Here is a 20,331-nt window from a genome sequence, read left to right as displayed (position 1 = left end):
AGTCCTAGTATGACTGACATGCTGTCATGTACGATCAGCAGACAGGCAGGAGGAAGCCTGAGAGCGTGATACGTTGCACTTTCACCGCACTGAACGCTGAGTGCTTAGATGGAGCCCTTGTCTCCGGTATAAGTAATTACCTCGGTCCAGCTCTCTCCATTCAGAAACAAAAGTCTCCACCCTCAAAAGTGCGTATCCATCTGAGTCAGCTGGATGCAAGCCTAGTGGGTGCCCATTTCCCTTTCATCCATATGAGACGGAAACTGCTGAAGCAAAGCTACATCAACAAAATCCTGGCTATAATCAGAGCTGTCATCAGAGAGTGACCCTACAGCTGTAATGCCCAATGACAAAACTGTGGACCTGTACCCAGTTGTGGGTTGTAAGACAGGTTAGCAGATGCCTGTTAAATATGATACATTGGATGGTGCATATTACATATACCTATTAATCCATTTTATCTAATCTAATCTATATATGTATTTCGGTCATATACATACAATATTATTACTACGTCCGCCCCCGTTCAATTGTTGCTTTATCTTTACAGTATTATCACATGTCTCCTTTCAGCTGTGTTTGCCTGCTTCTGTAATCACAATCAGTAAAATCAGGTGTTGTTTCAGAGCTGGATATGTCACTGCATCTGATGACAAATGGCCTTACTACTTTGTCGCCTTGCAAAAGGAGAACACAGTGCTTCACGCTGTTAGCAGCTGTATCACGGAACATGCATCTCGCAGTCATTCACTTACCCAGTTGCAGCATTTACCCTCCGTGTTTTAACACTTCAGCTATGTTTCACCACTACCATAACAACTTGAAACTTGTGTGGACAGTTCAGTGTAAATGGGATAATACCGGCAGAGCAAGCAGTGTCAATAAGCAGTGTGCTGTGTTCTGTGAGAGATTACCCACTTCACATGCATCACTACATAACAGGCTGTTTGGTCAGACGGTTCTGTAATGTAAAACGTAATCTTATCAAGTGTATAGTTTAATTAAGGGTGGCTAATGTGACATTTTACTCTGAAAAGACAGATGGAAAACCTAGCCTAGCTGTGCAGATATTAACTTTTAATTCGCAATCTAACTGGCAGAGAAGACTTCAAATTAAATATGCATTATTACTGCATCAGAATCCAAGTGCTGACACGATTCTCTCCCTAATTATCTCTGCGGAAGAGCTCGCCACACTTAATTGTTGACCATAAAATAGCGCGTGAATGAGCCACCGTTAACCGAAAAATGACAGTTTGCCTTAAAGCGGTTTCTATCTAAAGGCCAAACCATGCGCGCAGTGGTTTGTATACTAGGCACAAGCCAGTGTCTGCAGCGATAAAAAATGCAGTCATGGTGTAAGGGGGAAATGACTTGTTTCTATGGCAGAAGGTTGCTTCTTTGCTGAAGGAGCATCGAGTGATAGACAGCCTGTCAGCAAGACTTCGCCGGCAGCCTGTAGCCAACCCTAAGCGCGTGGAACATCAAAGCCCTCGGGTGACTTTTGTACAACATGTGTGCACAAACTGAAGCAACTCAATCGAAACAAACAACTGTACTGTACAGGTGTACTGTAGTACGCAATTTCAACAGAAAGGCATCACAGAGAATGAATGATGCAGATAATGGATTTTTTTTTTCCCTGAAGCTGAGCCAGAATGGGAGTGCGGCTTGACAGTGGAGGTAACTGTGCTTGACGCTGTCTCCCGCTGCAGGCTGAGGTTCTGTGAGAGGAAGTGGTGGGTTACAGTGCGAACTTAACCATGCATTCCTTTTTCGGAAGGAACGAGACGCAACATCGCCCATCCTTTTTAGCAGGATGTTCAGCAGCCGGGCCAATCAGTAGCGCCCCTGCAGCGGCCAACCCCACCTCAACTCCTACTGCCACTAATGCTTCTGCTCAATACGTTTTGTTTACACGTTTAGACCTCATGTATATGAATTCCCTAATAAATACAGCACTACTGCTACAGCACTGTAGTACTTCTGGACAGTCCTCATGTCACCCATATGTAATAAATTTTAGTAACTCTCTCTATGTACAGTATGAATATGACCAATTCCATTGTTGATTATATTAGCGCTATAATTCTTGGGCACGCATCCCTCATACAACACAGGGTGGCATTGCTATCTCCATCAAATACCATGAGAAGAGTTGGTTTTAATGTTTTACTGTTATAAATGTTTTAATTATCCATGCATCACATTCTGATTCAATCAGTAGATCATAGCACGTACATAACCCTCTGGTTGACTGACTGAATGGGAATACTATTAGAAAAACAGTGGCAAAGTATTCTTCATAAAACAGCTCTCTTCAGCCCTGCGGATAGGAACGGTTAGAAATATGTAGCATTCAGAGCCAATTTCCAATCAGTCGTATTATTTATCTCTCCCTATATCATCCTGCAGCATTGCAACTGTGAGGGAGGTTTTTTGGTGCCGTGCCAGGAATCTGTTCCTTTTTGCCAGGGACAGGGAAGGACAGCACTGTCATCTATTGATATGCACACTCTGTGGCAGTGTGTTCGTATGACATCAAAGACAAATGGCTAATTTGGTGTAATGATTCATTATTGATGATTCAGCTTTCAAAGGGAAAAAGGGTTAGAAAAACAGTTGTCAGGTTGTGGTTGGATGTTTGACTTACACAGCTGTGACAAGCAGGATTTATCAAGGCCCCATATTACCGCTTTTTGTTTTGACAAGGCTGGCATGCATTCATTTTTCCCTGTGTCTTGCAGCCGCTCAGAAACAAGGTATACTTGACTGGTCACCAGCTCTGCAGGCCACTTATGGTTTGCTGATGATTACATGACAACCTCTGAGAACAAAACCTTATTGCGTGCGGTGAGGGCCGTGATTCTTTTTCCTGCATAAGAGCTAAGAGCTAAACATGGCTCTTGCCGTTTTACGAACGGCATCAAAATAATTAATGGACCGCGTGAACTTAAAGAGGATGCTCCGAATGATACCTCACAGGAGCGAGAATCGCAGGCAGTTCATGCACTATTTGGGAGGCAGGAATTGGGTTTCACAAATATTCCACATAGGCCCTAAACCCAGTTGAAAGCTACGGGAAAGGATCAGACAATATATCACAGAAATAAAAGCATAACAGGGTAAAATGCAGTCTCCCTCGTGAGAACACGAACCAGCTTTACCCCCCGCTATTGAATAACCAAAGATAAAAATCATTTCAGCAATAGGTCATTCCTCTTCAGGTACAGGCAGGCCACCTACCTCAGTTCCTCACATTATAAAATCCAATAAAAATGATCTGGGTTAAAGATTTCATTTATTATGTTGCTTTAAAAAAAGACGTCCCTCTGTGCAGATTGCTGTTTTGTTATCATCAGGCCCCACATGGGGAATCTGACCTGCCTGAGGTTTTCTGTCTGGAGAGCTGGTGGTCTTTGGGGAGGGAGTAGAGTGGTAAACAACAGGAGGCAGCTCAAGGCTGGCTCACCACAGTGAATTCAGACACCCCAGAAGATCCATCCACCAGTGGAAAAAAAAACAACAGCTTAATAAGCAACTACTAAACAATGCTAAAACTAAGCATCAAAACAACAGTCTCTTTGTCTATCTCCACACCTGTGCTCCTTCAAATATATGCAGCGTGTGATATTTATTTGACACGCTTGCTTTTAAAGTCTTCATTAAATATTCAAAAATTAAGAATGAGCCTCCCCTCTCCTGAGATGGCATTGGCGCCTTACTAGCAGAACAAATGTATTTTTAGCAAACACGTTGTTGTGGAAAACAAACAAGTGTGATGTATCGACGGCTATTAAAAAGCTACCGCAAGCTCGATATCATTAAATCTGCTCCGCAGTTATTAGCCGCTGTAATATCTTCCCAAACATTGTCCATATTAAAGTGTGATTACTGAGAAGTCTTAGGGAAGAGTCAAGAGTGATTAATCCTTATCAGAACATGCCAAGATGAAGTATTGGCCATATTTTTTGCCAGGGCAAGCTGAGCATTAATCAGAGGCCTCAAAAGAACAGCTTGCCTGGAAAAACATGACAAAACAAATTATTAGTTTTACTTTATGGTGAACAGGTCACGTGTAACGATCACCTCTTACTGTTGATGGTAATGATCACTGCATTTGGCCTCAGAGAAGCAAAAGGGTGTGTAATAGAGCAAAGATTTGAATTTTGCAGTTCTTCTTCTTCCTTTCAACCTATTGTGCCTTCTAAGGATGCGCAAAAGGCATTTGTACAGAGCAGGACAGTGTGGCTCCGTAAAGAAACCGCAGAATTACCATAATTACTACATTCATTCTACATTCTGGTAAACCACACCACTAGTAACACTCAATAAGAGTCAACCAGGACAAATCCAATTACAAATTATGTATTGATTACTGCCATTGAAAAAAATGCCCCAGTTTTACTTAATGAAAGCAATGTACTAACCCACTGAAAACCAATTTCAGCATTTAACACTCAAAGTTAGTTTTCTTTGGGTTTCAGAAAAACCTCTTCTCCCCATGCACACCATCTTATGTAAAACCAGCAATACAAAAGGAAAGACCATTAAAAAAAACATTTTATTAAGAAAAAACACGTCACCCATTTTTAGCATGTGCAAATCACCACTGAAAAGAACTGCATGTTGGATTTTAGAAGCACAATACATCATCTCCTACGGCACTTGCAATATTAAAAGACAGAGGATGCACTGCAGCAAGTGAGGAAAAAGAATCAAAACCTAAAATGATAAAAGAAAATGGAAACTAAGTGAAAGTACAGTGAGAGTACTGGGATCTCACCGGGAACAGAAGGCAAGGATGAAGAATTCATCATTAAACTCTGACACTGAAAATAATGCCTGACGAGCTGGAGTGCTCAGCCTTTCCAATCTCCGCCTTCTCCCTGTATCCTTGCTGTGATCTATTTAAAACGCATTAGACCTCTCAGAGTTTCTTTCGGCTAAATGTACAAATTGATTCTTCTTGCGCACAATGTCCTAACCACGGCGGCAGGGCCTTGCATGGAACGCTTCATTTCGGCAGAAGCAGCCTGGTCTGCAGCAAAGCGAGTGGTGCCCGAGCCCCTCAACATTTAAATGCATCCCGCACGCTGTCTCTCTAAACAGGCCTATTTGTCAGGCCAGCCATGCTCTGCTAATTGTAAACTCTTCACAGAGCTCCCAGAGCTAATTCACATAACATTAAGCTGTCTTGTTTGTGGCAACCAGCCATTGTGTACTTTCGTCGATGGTTTCTATGCGGCTTTAAGTGTTGGATGTAAGTTTATGCTTTAGCGTCAATGTTCATTTCTTTTAATTGCGCTTGACTGACTAGATGCAAAAAAGGAAAAAGAAAATGAATGGAGTATTTATATTTCAAAATGCCCATATGGAGGCATGGAAAATGTAACAAAACACAACATTAATTTCAATTAGGGTCCAATATCAATAGGCCTACTGTGTATCTTTGTGTAGTATCTAAGTGTCCTATTTCAGGAAATAAATAGATCAGAATGCTTATTTCAGAATAGTAGAAGCATGTTGAAACCATGGTAATCTCTCAAGCATCTATGTGGGGGTTTGAGCAGGACAGTACATTCATGCCTTTAAGCCAAGCATTTTGTGCCAACAACTTCAGTAAAACTCTAGTCTTAGACTGTTATCTGTGTTGCAAATAAACTATTGTCAGTCATGGAAAAGTGTCTTTTAGTTATTAGGAACTTGATTATTTCCAGTGTGATGTTGCAGGAGATGTTTCACTTAACCATTGGTCAGAGTAACCTGGAACCCAGAGTTATGAAAAATGCATCATTTAGAAAGAACAGGGATTTTTTGAAAACAGGAAACCACTCTCTGCTGCTCTTACACAATTTTCTTCCTCTCAGGCCCCATTGAAGTTGGTGCAGGAAAACTGGTGCACCTTTACAGATGCTATAAAAGCAAGAGGCCATCATATCATTCATTATTCAGAAAAGTCATAAAAATATGAAAAACCTTTTCACAAGAATTCAGATGATTTTTTAAATGCTGGGATCTGCCAAAGGGAAAAAAACACCTGTCTATTAAGACTGGGTGAGGTTAAGAAGAAATTGATTTTATTTCGTTACATTTATTTATTTATTGAACAACTTCACCAGAGACATTTCGCCTGCATTTTTACTCCCTGGGATTGGCTTTATCAAAGTAGCACACATTCTCTCTGTTCTCAGCAAAAATAGCATAGCCGTATGTTTGTACTCCTGTACTTCCTACGGAACAGTATACAATGACAGTGCACCTCGCCCTTCAATTTGACTAACGACATCCTCTTTTGATTTTTTTTCCCCTCATTTCTTGTAAAATTTCACAAGATGGGCAGTGAATGAGATTACAATACAATGTATCAGGAAATAGAATAAGGTAACCCTTGTTAGCTTTACTCTAAGTAAGGAGCAAAGCACATAGCAGCTACATGCAATGGAGGCTTTAGTATATTCCATTTTTATCAAACAAAATATATAATTTGGACTACACAATATAATATAGAAATTCTAATAAATTGCTGCCTTGTGGAGTTCATCTGCAGTTAACTACCTGACACAAAAAATTGAAATGGAGGGAAAAGACTACGACTGTTCGGCCCCTTTTTCCTGCAACCCATGACACCATTGGCATGACTTAGAATCAGTTGTCAAATCATTCTGTGAACCTTCGGACACTTTCTGTGAAGAGATGGATCAACCTCCAGTAACGAGTTACCTCTCAACTTTGACTGTTCAACTGGAGCGCAGAGCGCACATGTCCGAGAGTGTGCACAAAACAGATACACTAATTTCTTAAAGAGAAAATCCATACAAGTGATGCATTGAGAATTTTTAGCTCAAGCAATATATGTAAGTTCTTTAATTATTATTAATTGCATTTGCAATATATGTTGTTTGACTGAATACATTTCTCAATATGTGTATTTAATTCCCATGTGACAGTAATGTGGTCTCATGGTTAAGAAGCTGGACGTGTTATGAGAATGCTGCAAATTCAAACCTCACAAGCAAGATGCTTAAATGTAATAGCCTGAGTAAGCACCTGACTGCATGAATGGGCCGTATGAAAAATGCACATTGCACTGCTTGGAGAATAAACAGTAATATTAATGAAGCTGTTACAATATTTAAATCCTACACCTGTAAATCTGAGGCATATTTGGAGTAAGGCTTGCTTTGCTGTAGCAATTGGAATACATTTTAAAAGGAATATGTCTTATTCCTGCCTGCATGCTTCCGATTAAAATGCTGGCCCGTTGCCTCAATGTGATTACATGCCCGGCACTGAATGTCAGCTCAACCCCTCAAATAAGTTTGTCATCATTGGTGAATAGTGACAATTTCTGAAACACTGTGACTCAAAGCTATCAAGGATGGCATATTTTAGGTTCTATTCACTTGTCTTCAGCCACGTTTTGTCGTTTTTACAACTGAGCTGACTGACTTTCTTAACAGATTGTGCACATTTGTGAATGGCGGGAGACAGGGGAAGGGAGTCGCTGGTGTACACATTATAGTGCGCGCCTTACAAGGAGCTACAAAAAGTAAATAGGCCTTGTGACACCATAAATGCCACAACAAAAATAAAACTGTACGAAGGCAGTTCCACCGTACTGAACGTCCATGTAACTCTTCTCCAGTACATGCCAGCTGCCCTAGATTACCACTTTTGTAGAAACTCCTACGTGTCTTTTTTCCCCTTTTTTAAGAATATGTTACTGAAACATAGGTAGACAAATTTTATTGACTCGCTACATTAAAAAAAAAAAAACCCCCAGGAGAAGAGTTAGCTGTGAAATTTCTCCTGGAACACCTTTGAAATGATGAAATTATGAAAATTGAAAAGCAACGTACAGAAGTTTTTATTTTGGAAGCAGTTGATGACAAAGACACCCAGCTGATAGAGACCTTGGTGTGCCTAATTAGAGACTGGGACAGAAATGATAACATGAAATATGATTGCGTGGCTTTTTAGTGCTTTGAAAGAACATGCTCTTTCACATTTGTCATCCCATGCAGGTCTGAAAAAGAGGTTTAAATGGTAAAAGAGAAAGCAGACAGGTGTGCGCTGATTCAAATGAACATTCTGTGCATTTCCAGAATTCAAGAGCAGCGGTGCAGCAAACCCAGCCTTTAAATTTAATTAAATTAAATTAATGTCGGTGCTGATGCCTTAATTTCCACATTTGTAAAGAAAATTCTGTGTCACAGGTCAGTCTCATTCATGAGAGACTAATATTTAACCCCAGACAGATGGTCTTCCCTATTCCTTTAACTATGATTTCATAATTTTATGTATCTTTTGAAAGCTCTGCTGTGGAGGAATTAAATGTGGGAAAAGATGTCTGACTTGAGAACCCTGTACTTAGTACTCTGTGTTCATGTCATGTCCCACAGTAAACCTTGTTTGTGAAATGTAAAACTTAATAGGTTAGCATCGGCCTGTAACATCCCCCAAAAGCACCGCCTAACTGACTAGCGTGTTTATGTGTTTTTTGAGTCACTACAATATATTTTATTATTTGTAGGAGCGATATAGTCAGCAGTAGCGGCAGTCTTAGAACTTCACCAAGGATAAATGTTACAAATATGCCATCTGATATCAAGGATATATTACATGAAATAAAGGTAAACTCAAATAGTACAGTGAAGGTCAGCACAAATGTTTTCAGTATCAAACATAAGCTCTGAAGAGAGACTTGGACACCTACCTTTAGTCTCAGCAGAAGGAGACTTGAGCATACATGTGAACATGAAGCCGTATGTGAAAATTAGGAAGTAAGTTCAAGACTAGACAAGAAACACTTGAGTCCATAGGCAAAACGATGAGCCAAGCTGGGCTGAACAGCCTGTAGTCATCATTAATTTACTTTTTACGTTTTTATGTTCTATGCACTAAAGTAGTACAGTAATAGTAAGTGTAGTAGAAACACTGTAAGAAGAGTTTAGCAATAGTGGTCATTGCTGTTTTTACAAACAGCTTGTAGCAATACGTTACACAGCTGCTCATACCATATACTGAATACTATTTTTGATACAAACAACATCTTGTGTGTTTAAGGCTGTCAGTAGCTTCCCTAGCGCTGTTTCCACATGAATATTCAGCAGATGCAAATATTGACTTTTTCGAGGGTCCTGGAGTTGTCGGAGAGATTTTTACTTTTCCCAAAAGGTCTCTCTGGGCCTGAGTCGACCCCCATGTCCCCTGCATCCATGTGCACTGCATCTGAGCCTTCTGTAGGTGCCAGAAGATGTGTGTGGTATGGCTGGCATCTGGAGGGGGCGGTCACCCTCGGTGAAAACGAATAGACGAACCATGTGTTGCCCGATTTCTCCATGCAGATGCCACCGTGCACCAAATAGACTGATAGGAACAGAAACCAGTGGAAAACAGACACATTCTGCAGCTTGCTGAGCGCCGAGGCTTTAAGTAGGGCATTGAGTACACTTGTACACCGTACAGATGAAGCCCCAAGAAACCTGCCTTTTTCCATTCTAATCTTGTTTAAGCTGGACCATCTTTGAAACTGCAAACATTCAGCGAATCTTAATGCATATAACTCAGTTAGGACGCATAACAGAGACTGTGGGACATGCTTCCATGATTAAAGCAGAGAGTCTGTCGCAAATATTTCTCTTGCAAAACTGCTACGGTGCAAAATTCTTTGGTTTCTTTAATATCATTGTGCTGGGGGTGGTTATTTCAAATGTAGCTAAATCCCCCTGGGGGGAACGCAACTGTGGCTGCATGAGTTATAGGTATCTGCTACCTCTGCAGTAAAGGTTATGTTATTGTGCATTTGTCCATTTGTTTGTTTGGCAGAGAATGGGATGATGGAAAAAAAGCATTAACGGGGGTGGATAAAACTCAATGTGCAACGATCACTTGTGTAGAGCTTGTGTCACAAGAAACACGGAACAAGTCATTTACCCTAACTACGTGTTACACTGCAAGGAGAGAAACAGCAAATATTGATGAAAAACATACAATACTTTGACCAATCAGTTATAAATAGAATTATCAGGTGTAGGTTGACCCTGCCAACCTACCCTCCTCTGATTAAGGATGGTCATTAACCTTGGTCATTAGCCAAGGTTCAGATTCATCAGGGAGAGCCAGTCAGCTGGTGGAGGAAGGGGAGAATGTAACAGAATGTAACAGACTGACAACAACAGCAGCACAAGCTTACCAGTGCCCTTTGCTGTCTCTGGATGCTAACCTCCTGAGACAGTATTGATGCAGTATGGGATGAACACAGTGCTTGTTCCCTGTTATTTGCATTCACCCGCTGCTCCTATTTGCAACAGAGTGGGTCTGTCAAGCTCAGTTCCACTTGAAGGTCTTTTCTTTTCCCTGACCTGTTTTCTTAATTATTTAATTGGCCCAGACATTTGCCCAGTTTGATTCACATTCATGCATGCCTATATCACACATAGCTAATATTCTGCAACCAAGAAACCAACACTGTCGTTGGTAGCGGGTTCCGCCAGGATTGCAGTCCTTTATTCCGTCGAGAGCATCAAGCAAAACATTGTGAAATGTTGTGATATAACCTAGCAGTCAGCACACGCAGTACATGCTTCAGAAATCAGGCAACAATCAGCCACTAACCATGTTCTGTCACGTAGCAAGAGAAGCAAAGCATCATGGTATTGAAAACGAGTAAGAGTAATCTGCGATAGATGGAAGAACCGTCACGGATCCTGTATTCACGAAAACTGACTGATCAAGATTCCAATTGTCAAGAAAACATGTCAAATTTTACCTCACATAGAATTGTAGATTGTTGATGCAGGCCAACAATTTTACATATTTCATAAGAGCTAACAAGGTCAGGATTTCAGAGCTTGGTAGGGGAAGCAATTCTATTACATCAAGCTGAAAATATATTTAAAATAATGTACATGTATTGCAGGTAGGTTATGCAAAGAAAGCAATTATAAAAAAGGTTTCTTTTGTTTGTTTGTTTTGCAGCCAGTACTATCTGTTTATATATTGGTTCAAACACAATGTGTATTCTAATACATGGACCATTGCATGTTGTATTTCTGTCATTTGAGAAGGCTTCATTAACTTTAGCTTATGGTGCCCTTTTTATTTTTGCGTTGTTTGATTCCATGAACAAACAAAGATAGCAATTTTCAAAACTCATCAATAATGTTAAAATATTTTACTTTGCATGTCCACAATTGTACATTCTTCAGCCTATGAAACATACACCATTGCATAATATCAAGACATTTACAAGTCAGAAATTGCGATCTCAGTATCAAATGTTACCTTTATTAGTGAAAGACTATGATCCCTTTTTTTACTTGCTGCTAAGTTAGGACAGCTGTAGGAACACTGCATATCCTGATAACTTAGCACTTTTCTTCCTTCCTTTCTTCTTCCTCTAAACAAAGAGGAAGACAATAGACATTATTGAACATTTATATGATCATGTCAATTTAACAGAAAACACAAATCCTATAAGACTGGAGTAAATGGCACAAATATTGCAAGTTTTCACCACAATGGTCAAACCATACCACAGAAAGCAGTGAAGTTCTTTAATGTTAGTAACTGTGCCACTTCACATTCATATTCTATTTACTTCTTGGTGTTTTAAGTAGTTTTTAAAAATGCAGGTTAGACATTTTTTCCCAAATGATCATTCACAAAACTATATTTCCTGGCTGATGTGGCAGTCTGGCCACACATAATTACCAGAAGTTAATGCGTAACGCATTACATATTATCATATTATACTTGTCATGTCTACATCACTCTGCACTTTACTTTCTTCTTTGTGATTTTATACTCTCCATGTTCTCTGTATTTCAATATAATGGTTATATTGTTACACATAAACTTCATTTTTCAGATTTTTATTTATATTTTTTCTGCTGTCATTACTTGTAACAGGAAGCGGGCTGATGCCAGGAAGGCTTGACGGGCATGACCTGGAGAACAAATGCCAGCTTCTCAGTCTGTCTGCAGTTCTGTCTATCTGTCGAGCTGTTGATCTCCCCATTCACTCATCAGTGTCTTTCCTATCAGTTAACAAGGTCAAAAAATGTCACTGAATTATGAACAGTGTTTACTGAGCCACATAATATTTAGTGCATAGAATGTATTGTGATACTGTGAATTACACTGTGCTGTTTTTACTGTAGAAATGTTTGATTACGTTTCTGTCTCAGACTAATTGCTGTCAGATATAATGCCAGATTAAGTGAATGGGAAAAATGAATTAATTAAACAGGCCTACCTGCATTCATGTATTTTAAACATGGGAAGCAGGAACCGTCACTTTATATATTTATTTTGCCTTAATGCATATGTATATCACCTCTGGTGTTATGTCGGGAGGAGAAGAGGCTAATAACTGCATGCAAAATGCCTCATGCAATTTACTAAGGCTGGTGGTAAGAGTGGGAAGTATATTACTTGTATATTTTAACACCTGGCAAGAACAGGTGTAAGCTTAGGTTCAAGCGTGAGAGCATCATCGGGGCTGCTTGTAATCTCACAGTCTGCATTTTTCTGTGCACTGTTCCCTGAACTAAATGCAATGTCACAGCAAGTGCGGCAATCTGTTCTCTTCCCCAACACTTGGTAAGCACAGCATGTGTGAAAATGTGGATTTTTCAGTATTGCCGGATTCCCAAATGTCCTCGGAGCAATTGACTTTACCCATGTAGTCGCCAAGCTCACCATCACCCACAAGAAGTCCACAGACGCCAAAGGCAAACCTGAATGTGCAGGTTGAATGTGGGTCAAAGGGGGCATATCAGGCAGTGTGGTGATATAGCCTTGACGCACGCACTATTCTCGTTTCATCTTCAGGAAGGGCCGTTTTTTATGGAAAAATAACAGACAGGAATTATGAAGTCATTCTTACTTTGAAAGCTTGAATGAAAAGTTGTTGAACAGTCCTTCAAATTACACAATGCACTATTTGGTTTTAACCTTGTGCATTTTTCTGCTTTCAGGGAAAACCTATCATTGCTCAAAAAAATTGTTTTCTTCGTTAAGGGTGACCATGCCTACCCTTAGATCCTTGCACCTGCTCAGACCTTGGCCTCCAATCAAAATGAGCTACTCATGGTCACTATTGATAGTTTGCCATTAATGTAATTAGTTTTAGCAAATACCCCGATAAACTGAAAACATATATTGTGCCGTATTTTAACATTAACCTTGAGTAATTTGCAGCCTCTGCCTCTGCTAGTAAATTCCTCTACAATCATTGTTATTCAGGCCTTCTTTTTCCCAAATTCACCAGCAGAGATTTTAGTCCCACAGAATTATCCTGGTCACTTAGAAATAAATAAATAAATACATCTGTGCTACAGCATGACTGACAAGGAAGAAAACACTTCTTTGTGGGTAAAAGACACAGGTAAGAGGCAGGAAAAAAATCTGAAACTGGCGAGATCGAAAAGAGGTACTGTATCTCCAAAGATTCTCTGTAGCATTGTAGCATCACATGTATTGAACTCTGTATACTTAACAACCAGAGCAGAATATATTAGTTGTTCCAGCACAGCAACAAAAATTGATTAACAATCTTCTGATAGAAGTACTGGCTGCACGGAATGTTATCAACAAAGATTCGTAATAAAGTAGGCTTTGGATGACGGCTCCCCAAGGTTAATTAGCAACTTTATTTGCAAAGAACCATAAAATAAGTGCTCAACTTTCTTCAGTGTTAGCATTATTGTAATTTATTTGCTGACCACATGTCCTACTGAAGGTCAAATTACACGGCTTCCATTTTTACACATCGTCCAGTGTACTGGGTTTGTACGCTAGCCAATTTCAGTACAGAGCCCGCAAGTGTTTTACACAGGAAAACTGCTTTACTGCAGTGTATTTGTAGAAAATACAGAAATGCAGGGGTGTAAATGTCTATGACTAAATATGTGAGAGTAAATTAAACCAGGGGAAAGCAGAATATGCAGCATATGCCCAGCACTCCAGGAAGCGAGTGTGCCGCCACTGATGTAGTGTGAAGTGGAAATCTGAAATTGCTCTAACTGTTGGATGCATGGTAAGCAGTGGGAGGGCAATGGATTCAGAGTGTTACCCTTCAATCAACCAATCAAATTTTATTTGTTATAGTGCATTTCACAGCACAACTGTATCTAAATTGTCACCAATCACTGAACATAGTTTATAAAAAAAAATAAAAAATCATAGTATATATAAAAAACAGAAACGGCGGGGTCTGAAGGAGACTCTTCACCTGTAACCAAACAACAAAACTGTTTTAATGCTTAATGTATTGTTAAATGTGTGCTATTGAAATATCCTCTGTTTAAATCACCAATGCATATCTACCAAAAACTGATCTTGATTTTCACCAGCTTCACTACCAACAGTTTAATTGCTGTAGCTATGTAATTGTTCATCTTCTGTGCCTGGACCAGCTGCTTGTTAATAAGCCACACCTGCCATCCTTGGATGGCAGTAGTCAAGTACAGGCGTGACAGGAGCTTCAGGTGAGAGGTTAGTGTTGTGGGTATGTTCATGCGGCTTCTGGTTTGTGTGGGGGTTTTGTACAGTTTTCACCTTTGTTGCACAGGGCCACTGCAAAAAAAAAGGAAAAAAAGAAAAAGTATTCCCCAAGCCTGGGAAAAGGCAGTTGAGAGACTCCTTGAAAACAGCAGGGCTGTACTCTGTTCGCACAAGCACTATCACTGACAGAAGTCCTAACAGCTGAGACAGCACACCTAATACAAAACATTGTGGTCTTTTGTTCTACCCAAACCCTTACTGATATCATTTAAAAGTATGAACTGCAAGCCAACAGTCAACATCAGCTACACGTTGGGAATAAGAGGAACAATCAGACTACGTGCCTTGTTCTGTCACACAGCTGAAGTGTGACAGATCGTGGGATTGAAAGTGAGGATACGTAATTTACAATATGCATGAAGTGAGATGGGCTGTGCTTGTCATCTGTGCCCTTTCCAAATGTACTGTATGCTGTTTATTTGTTATGAATTATTAGCATACTGATATGCCATTCTTTACGTCTGTGTGTGTGTGCTGGAACAGCCAAGGAGTCAAATCACAGTTTGATAACAAATGATGACAATGAAGGTAGCATCAATTGTGACCAACAATCAGTAAGTACAGGGGTTATGACGTTTACTCTGGGAAGATGTTCACAGCATCTAAAATAAATTTGTGGCCTTTTTCTAGTTTTAAGTGAAAGATCACTGCTTCCAGGAATGTCACCAGGACTCTGTTTTCCCTTGCACACACTGAAAAATTCATCCAGAATTCCAAATTCAATGCATTCCAAAAACAGCTGGAATACATGGTCTTGAATAAATGATGTTAGCATGGCATATCCATACCCATGAAGTGTTCACATACTGCAGCTAACAGGCTTAAATTACTCAGATATCCAGATGTTTAATCACAATTATGCTTATGTGGGTACAAAATGTTCCTGCCTTAGTGATGCTTTGGTTCTCTCTGGCTGCCTACTTGCTATTTATTGCCTCTAGCAACAGCTTTACATCACTTTTAACTGAAAACCTATCCTGAAGTTGCAATGCTTGTGAACTTATGTCCAGTCAACAGTAGCTCTGGCCAGTAATAACACCAGGAATATTTTAAAACATAAAACATTAAAAGTATAAATCATGACTCCGATTTCAACCAAGAGCCTTAAGTGGCAGTCCATGACTCTAACTTGAACGGCTAAACTGCATACTTGTTTGTTTGTTTGGTGCGAGTTCTCAGACATTTGCCAATTTAGTGTAATTCTCCTGACAGAATAACACATTCCTAATGTATAAATGTTGTCAGACACACAGCACATTAAAATCAATCCGTGCAGACAGCTAGGTCCAACCTTTACAATAATGTACTGCCTGTCATTATTGGCTTGACCTTCAGGGTGAAATTAGGTATCCATTGCATTCCTTTCATATCACTTTGTGCCAAGCAAATTAGCAGCCTGGCTATATTTAGCCCGACATTGATTTTTGTTTCCACCACAGAAACAAGTGATACAGGGACGATACAGATGCATCTGTCATTGGTAAAGGGCACAGCTGAGATCATTTTCATGGTTTATGTGTTTCCACATTTCATATTTATGGGTTCCCACTGCTAAACAGTAGTGTGTTCGCAGGCAGATGGATTCAGTGTAACCCTAAAGTGGTTTGCCTTTTAATTTCAAACAATGAAACAAGATCATGCATGCTTAACTCTGCTCATCGGTTAAGGACCAAGCACAGTGCAGTTAACCTGAAACAGGCCAGTCGTCTTGTTCATTCATCTTGTTTTAGTTTTTCTTTTTTTTTTCATATAAAAGCAGGCCCACATTTTATGGATGCTTTGAAGGCATCCCTGAAAGCAAGCACGCAGGGGTAAAAAGGTTGGTATGACATACATCTTTACTAAGAGATATATTGGGCAGCAACACAACAGAATATCCTTCAGCTACCTAGACTCAGATAACAGAATATTTATATGTAAAAATATAGACTTTGTTGTACCTGATAAACTTAGAAAGCTATATGTTTCTTTCTGAAATGCAGTAACAGAGGAGATTGTGTCAAATGTAATGGCAGGCAAGTTTTAACATGCAGAACACAACTATAGCATAAGAACATTGAGTAAAACCTGCTCCTAGATTCAGTAGGAATCTGAAAGTGAACTCATAACAGAACTGTGGCACTGAGAACTTAACTCATAACTGGAGTGAAATAGAGTTCATTTCAAGCTCAGATTTTGCTTGAGAGGATGGAAGTCCTGTTTATTTTAATGCACCACCATGGTACCATTCACATCTTTGCAAATTTGATTTGAACTGCAAAAAAATAAATAAATAAATACAATAAAATCCCTAGGCTGTACAACAATGAACACTGGAACTTCTCAAGAATACTGTAACAGGAAAGTGCTTGTTAGTACTACAGGGATTCAAAAAACACCATTATCAAACCGGGGAATATAACCACTAATAAACTTTTCAGATTATGGAAAAAGGTTCATAATTCCATTACTAACCATTTTTGCATTAGGTTTAGATAAGCTTTATTTAGCGTGTCTTATTGTATAATATACATAGCTATGCTCTAATTTGGATAGATCTACAAAATTACCATACAGTGATTGTGAGTTTCATCAGCACTGAGGGTTCCAGTATTACCCATGGTTATGATTCTCCAAGGTGTAGAAAAACAGCTCACATCTGGTGATAGCACAGTCTGGTGTGTGCAAATCTGCATATTTTGCATATAAAAACGTTCACCAAAACAGTGCAATTCCGCTTCCATTTCACAGTAGGCAACAAGAGACGATAACTACTGGAAAGAGCCATGATGCAAAAATGAATGCAACCTGATTACAATTTTGTGAATTTCTGGACTGGTAAGGGTTTCTGATGCAGCCACCTTCAGCAAGTTATTACATCTTGTTAAAAGCACATGAAAGTTTAAGTAAAACAGTTCCGGAAAAGTTACTTCATCTGAGGAAAAAAAAATGGTATTGTAGACTTTATGTTCCTCTTCTATTGCTGTTTTCTTTTGTGAGAACATGGGATTTGAGGTGGTGGTTCATAACAGTAAATCCCACGATGCATCACCTTTTTTCCAATAATGTGGTCTGTGGAAAACCAAAGAAAAGCAACGGTTGCATAGCTTGAGGTGATTAAAAATGATGTATATAAATCTGTACGTTAGTGCCCTCTTCAGAAAGAACACATTCCTTTCAACAATAACAGATGCCATTTCTACCTGACAAGCAGAAAATGAAAAGAATATTCATTCCGTGGCACAAAAAAAATCTCTCACATCTCCCAGAGTGACGCTATTCATCCCCCTGAATGACAGGAGGGTCGCTGTTGAGCAACGACTCTAAATGACAGCCACACAGAGTGGACTGCTGCCAGTGGTTAATGTGATGAAATGTCATTTTACTGCCCTGCATTGGGTGCATATTTATAACAGGTGATTACCTCCAGTCCTACATTTCACACAGCATCTCTTTCCAAAAGAACTGAAACTTGAATGAGAAAATAAGGCACAGCCACGTGCATAAGCTTTAAACACATAGGATATGTATATAGGCTAGATTCAAGGTTTACAATGCATTTCATCTTAAATACAAAGTATTCTAGAGTGTTTTATCCAGTATCCTTTAAACAAATGGTGCTCCCAATCATTAGTTTCCAACACTTTGTTTTAATTTATCAGAAAACATATTACTGTGCGATTATGCATGGCATGGAAGACCAGCATACAGATTCTATAAAATCACACAGAAGTGATTAGGGCAACATGGGTCTGGAAGTATATCTGCACATTTAGCCCAACAGCCTCTCTCTGTCCTCTCCTGTTTCTCCAAACTGTCAATTCACGTGTGGTGGAGAATGTTTAATTTCTGTCACCATCTATTTGTTTGCGTGCTATGACAATATGCCTGCTTAACCTTGCAACCACCTTAGTGTGAGAGACTCAGAGGACTGTGTGGGGGGAGTAACACCGGCGTAGATGAATTCTACAGCGGCTGAATCACCATTGTGTGCTCCAACATCTGAGGGCATTATAATATACATTGTCCATGGTGATTCAGCCCTCACAGATACACACAGAAACATAGCGACAGTGGCAAAAGACAGATAACCTCTCGGTTTAATTCCATCTACAGAACCGTCTTATTTTTCTACTTCCACTTCTTGGTCTCTTTCTTTACTTAGAGATTGATAGTGACGGTTCTCAGAACAGCTGCAAGGCTCCCATTCATCTAAAGCAGGCCGTGTTTTGGGAAACCAGGAGTGTTTGGGGCATAACATACAGATTCATTTGCACATTTATGGACAAAATCAAAAAATTATAAAAATTAGACCACCTGTTTGGCTCTGTAAACCACCTGGCTACTTCACACTGTATTTCCATTGTCAAATGGTAATGGGTTTACCTGTTCATTTCCTCATGCATAACATAAGACTACACTACAAGCTCGGCTGGGTCAGTACATATGTAGCACATATTGTTTCACACTCCACTACGTGCAAGTTTGGAAGTGGTATAAAGGTGTGTCCTCTGTCTGACACCACTCTGCACACTAGCTTGCTAATTATTTCCAGGCAAATGTGAATGCATAAATCCAACACATTAATACCGTTGTGGCAGCACTGGCCAAGCTAACTACTGACCTGGAGGGCTTCACTTTTGAGGGCTTCACTGTCTTTAAAACACTAAGTCTCAGAACCAGGGAGGGAGGCTAAAGCCAATCAGAAGAATTCTTATTTGAATGCGGGGGTGAGGTTCCCGGCTGGAGGGGAAGAGCATGCACCGCAGCTCTCCATGACCAGGTGTGTATACCTGTTTACAGGTTAGCATGAGCATGTTCGTGTGTACACGAGGCCACTGGCCAGTAGCTTCACAGAGCACAGCTATTACAGTTTAATGCAATAAGGAGCAAGCAAAATGTGGCTTCGTATGTTCTTCACAAGGAAAGTGCTTAGTGGGAACTTAAGCAGTAGGCAAGCTATGTTGAGAGCCAGATACAACTTGCATACACAAACACAATATTACTTCAGAGGCAGAAATACTGGGGGAAAATCTGAAGAAGCCATTGAAACACACAGGGCTGAGAGCAAGGCACTTCTGGTCAACAGGTGCAAGTGCAATAAACAAAGTAAATGATAAATCCATACCTGTGATCCGTAAACTCTCTGGGCTCCCATCCTGCTGAAACACAAAGAAGGCATTGTGTAAAATATCACACGCCAACACTGACAGATGTGATTATGCATCTAAAACATTTAAAGATGAGAGGTCTCACGAGTTCTATGGATTTATGATTACTTATGGTACAGTGTAATCGAACAGCATTTGACTTTGGAAGGTACTCTGTGCAGTCCCACTTCTGGGCCAAAGCTGGCACTAAAGCAATCTAAAGCAATACACTGTGGCACTGTCTCTACCCAACGTGTGGACAGCCTGAACAAATGAGATTTGTCCCAGACCTCTGTGACTGTCACAGTTACATATGCATGCAGACTCGGATACAAGACTTTATATACACTTGTAAAGATTAAGTGGAAGTATTCAAAAAGACAGAGGTGAAGACTCTCCTTCAAAAGGTTAGGGGAATCAATATGACTCCTCTGACAGTGGGTCAGTGGGAAAAAAAGAAAATGTTGCATTCAATTATGTCTTTGAAAAGAATATTTAAATAACCCAGGGACCAGGTTCTGTATCAGAGAACCATCAGCCCTGCATCTGCACAAATATATGGCTGTCATAAAAATAGAAAGTAAGATGACTGGCATTGCTCTTGGACATCACCATTGGCAGACTGCCG

General features: G+C 39.9%; 1 protein-coding gene across 3 annotated transcripts in view; it reads right to left on the bottom strand.

The window, feature by feature from the left end:
• LOC118793199 (follistatin-related protein 5-like) overlaps positions 1-20,331 on the bottom strand; it is a 125,279-nt gene that overhangs the window by 84,034 nt on the left and 20,914 nt on the right. For 2 of the 3 annotated variants that reach the window (XM_036551257.1, XM_036551259.1), the window contains exon 3: positions 19,682-19,715. In XM_036551257.1, the coding sequence (XP_036407150.1) occupies positions 19,682-19,715 (34 nt within the window). The remainder of the gene's footprint in view (positions 1-19,681; positions 19,716-20,331) is intronic. The other variant, XM_036551258.1, reaches the window with a different exon arrangement.

Source organism: Megalops cyprinoides, chromosome 18 (genome assembly GCF_013368585.1).
Source record: "Megalops cyprinoides isolate fMegCyp1 chromosome 18, fMegCyp1.pri, whole genome shotgun sequence".
Lineage (NCBI taxonomy): Eukaryota > Metazoa > Chordata > Actinopteri > Elopiformes > Megalopidae > Megalops > Megalops cyprinoides.
This window is presented reverse-complemented; position numbering and strand designations above follow the sequence as displayed.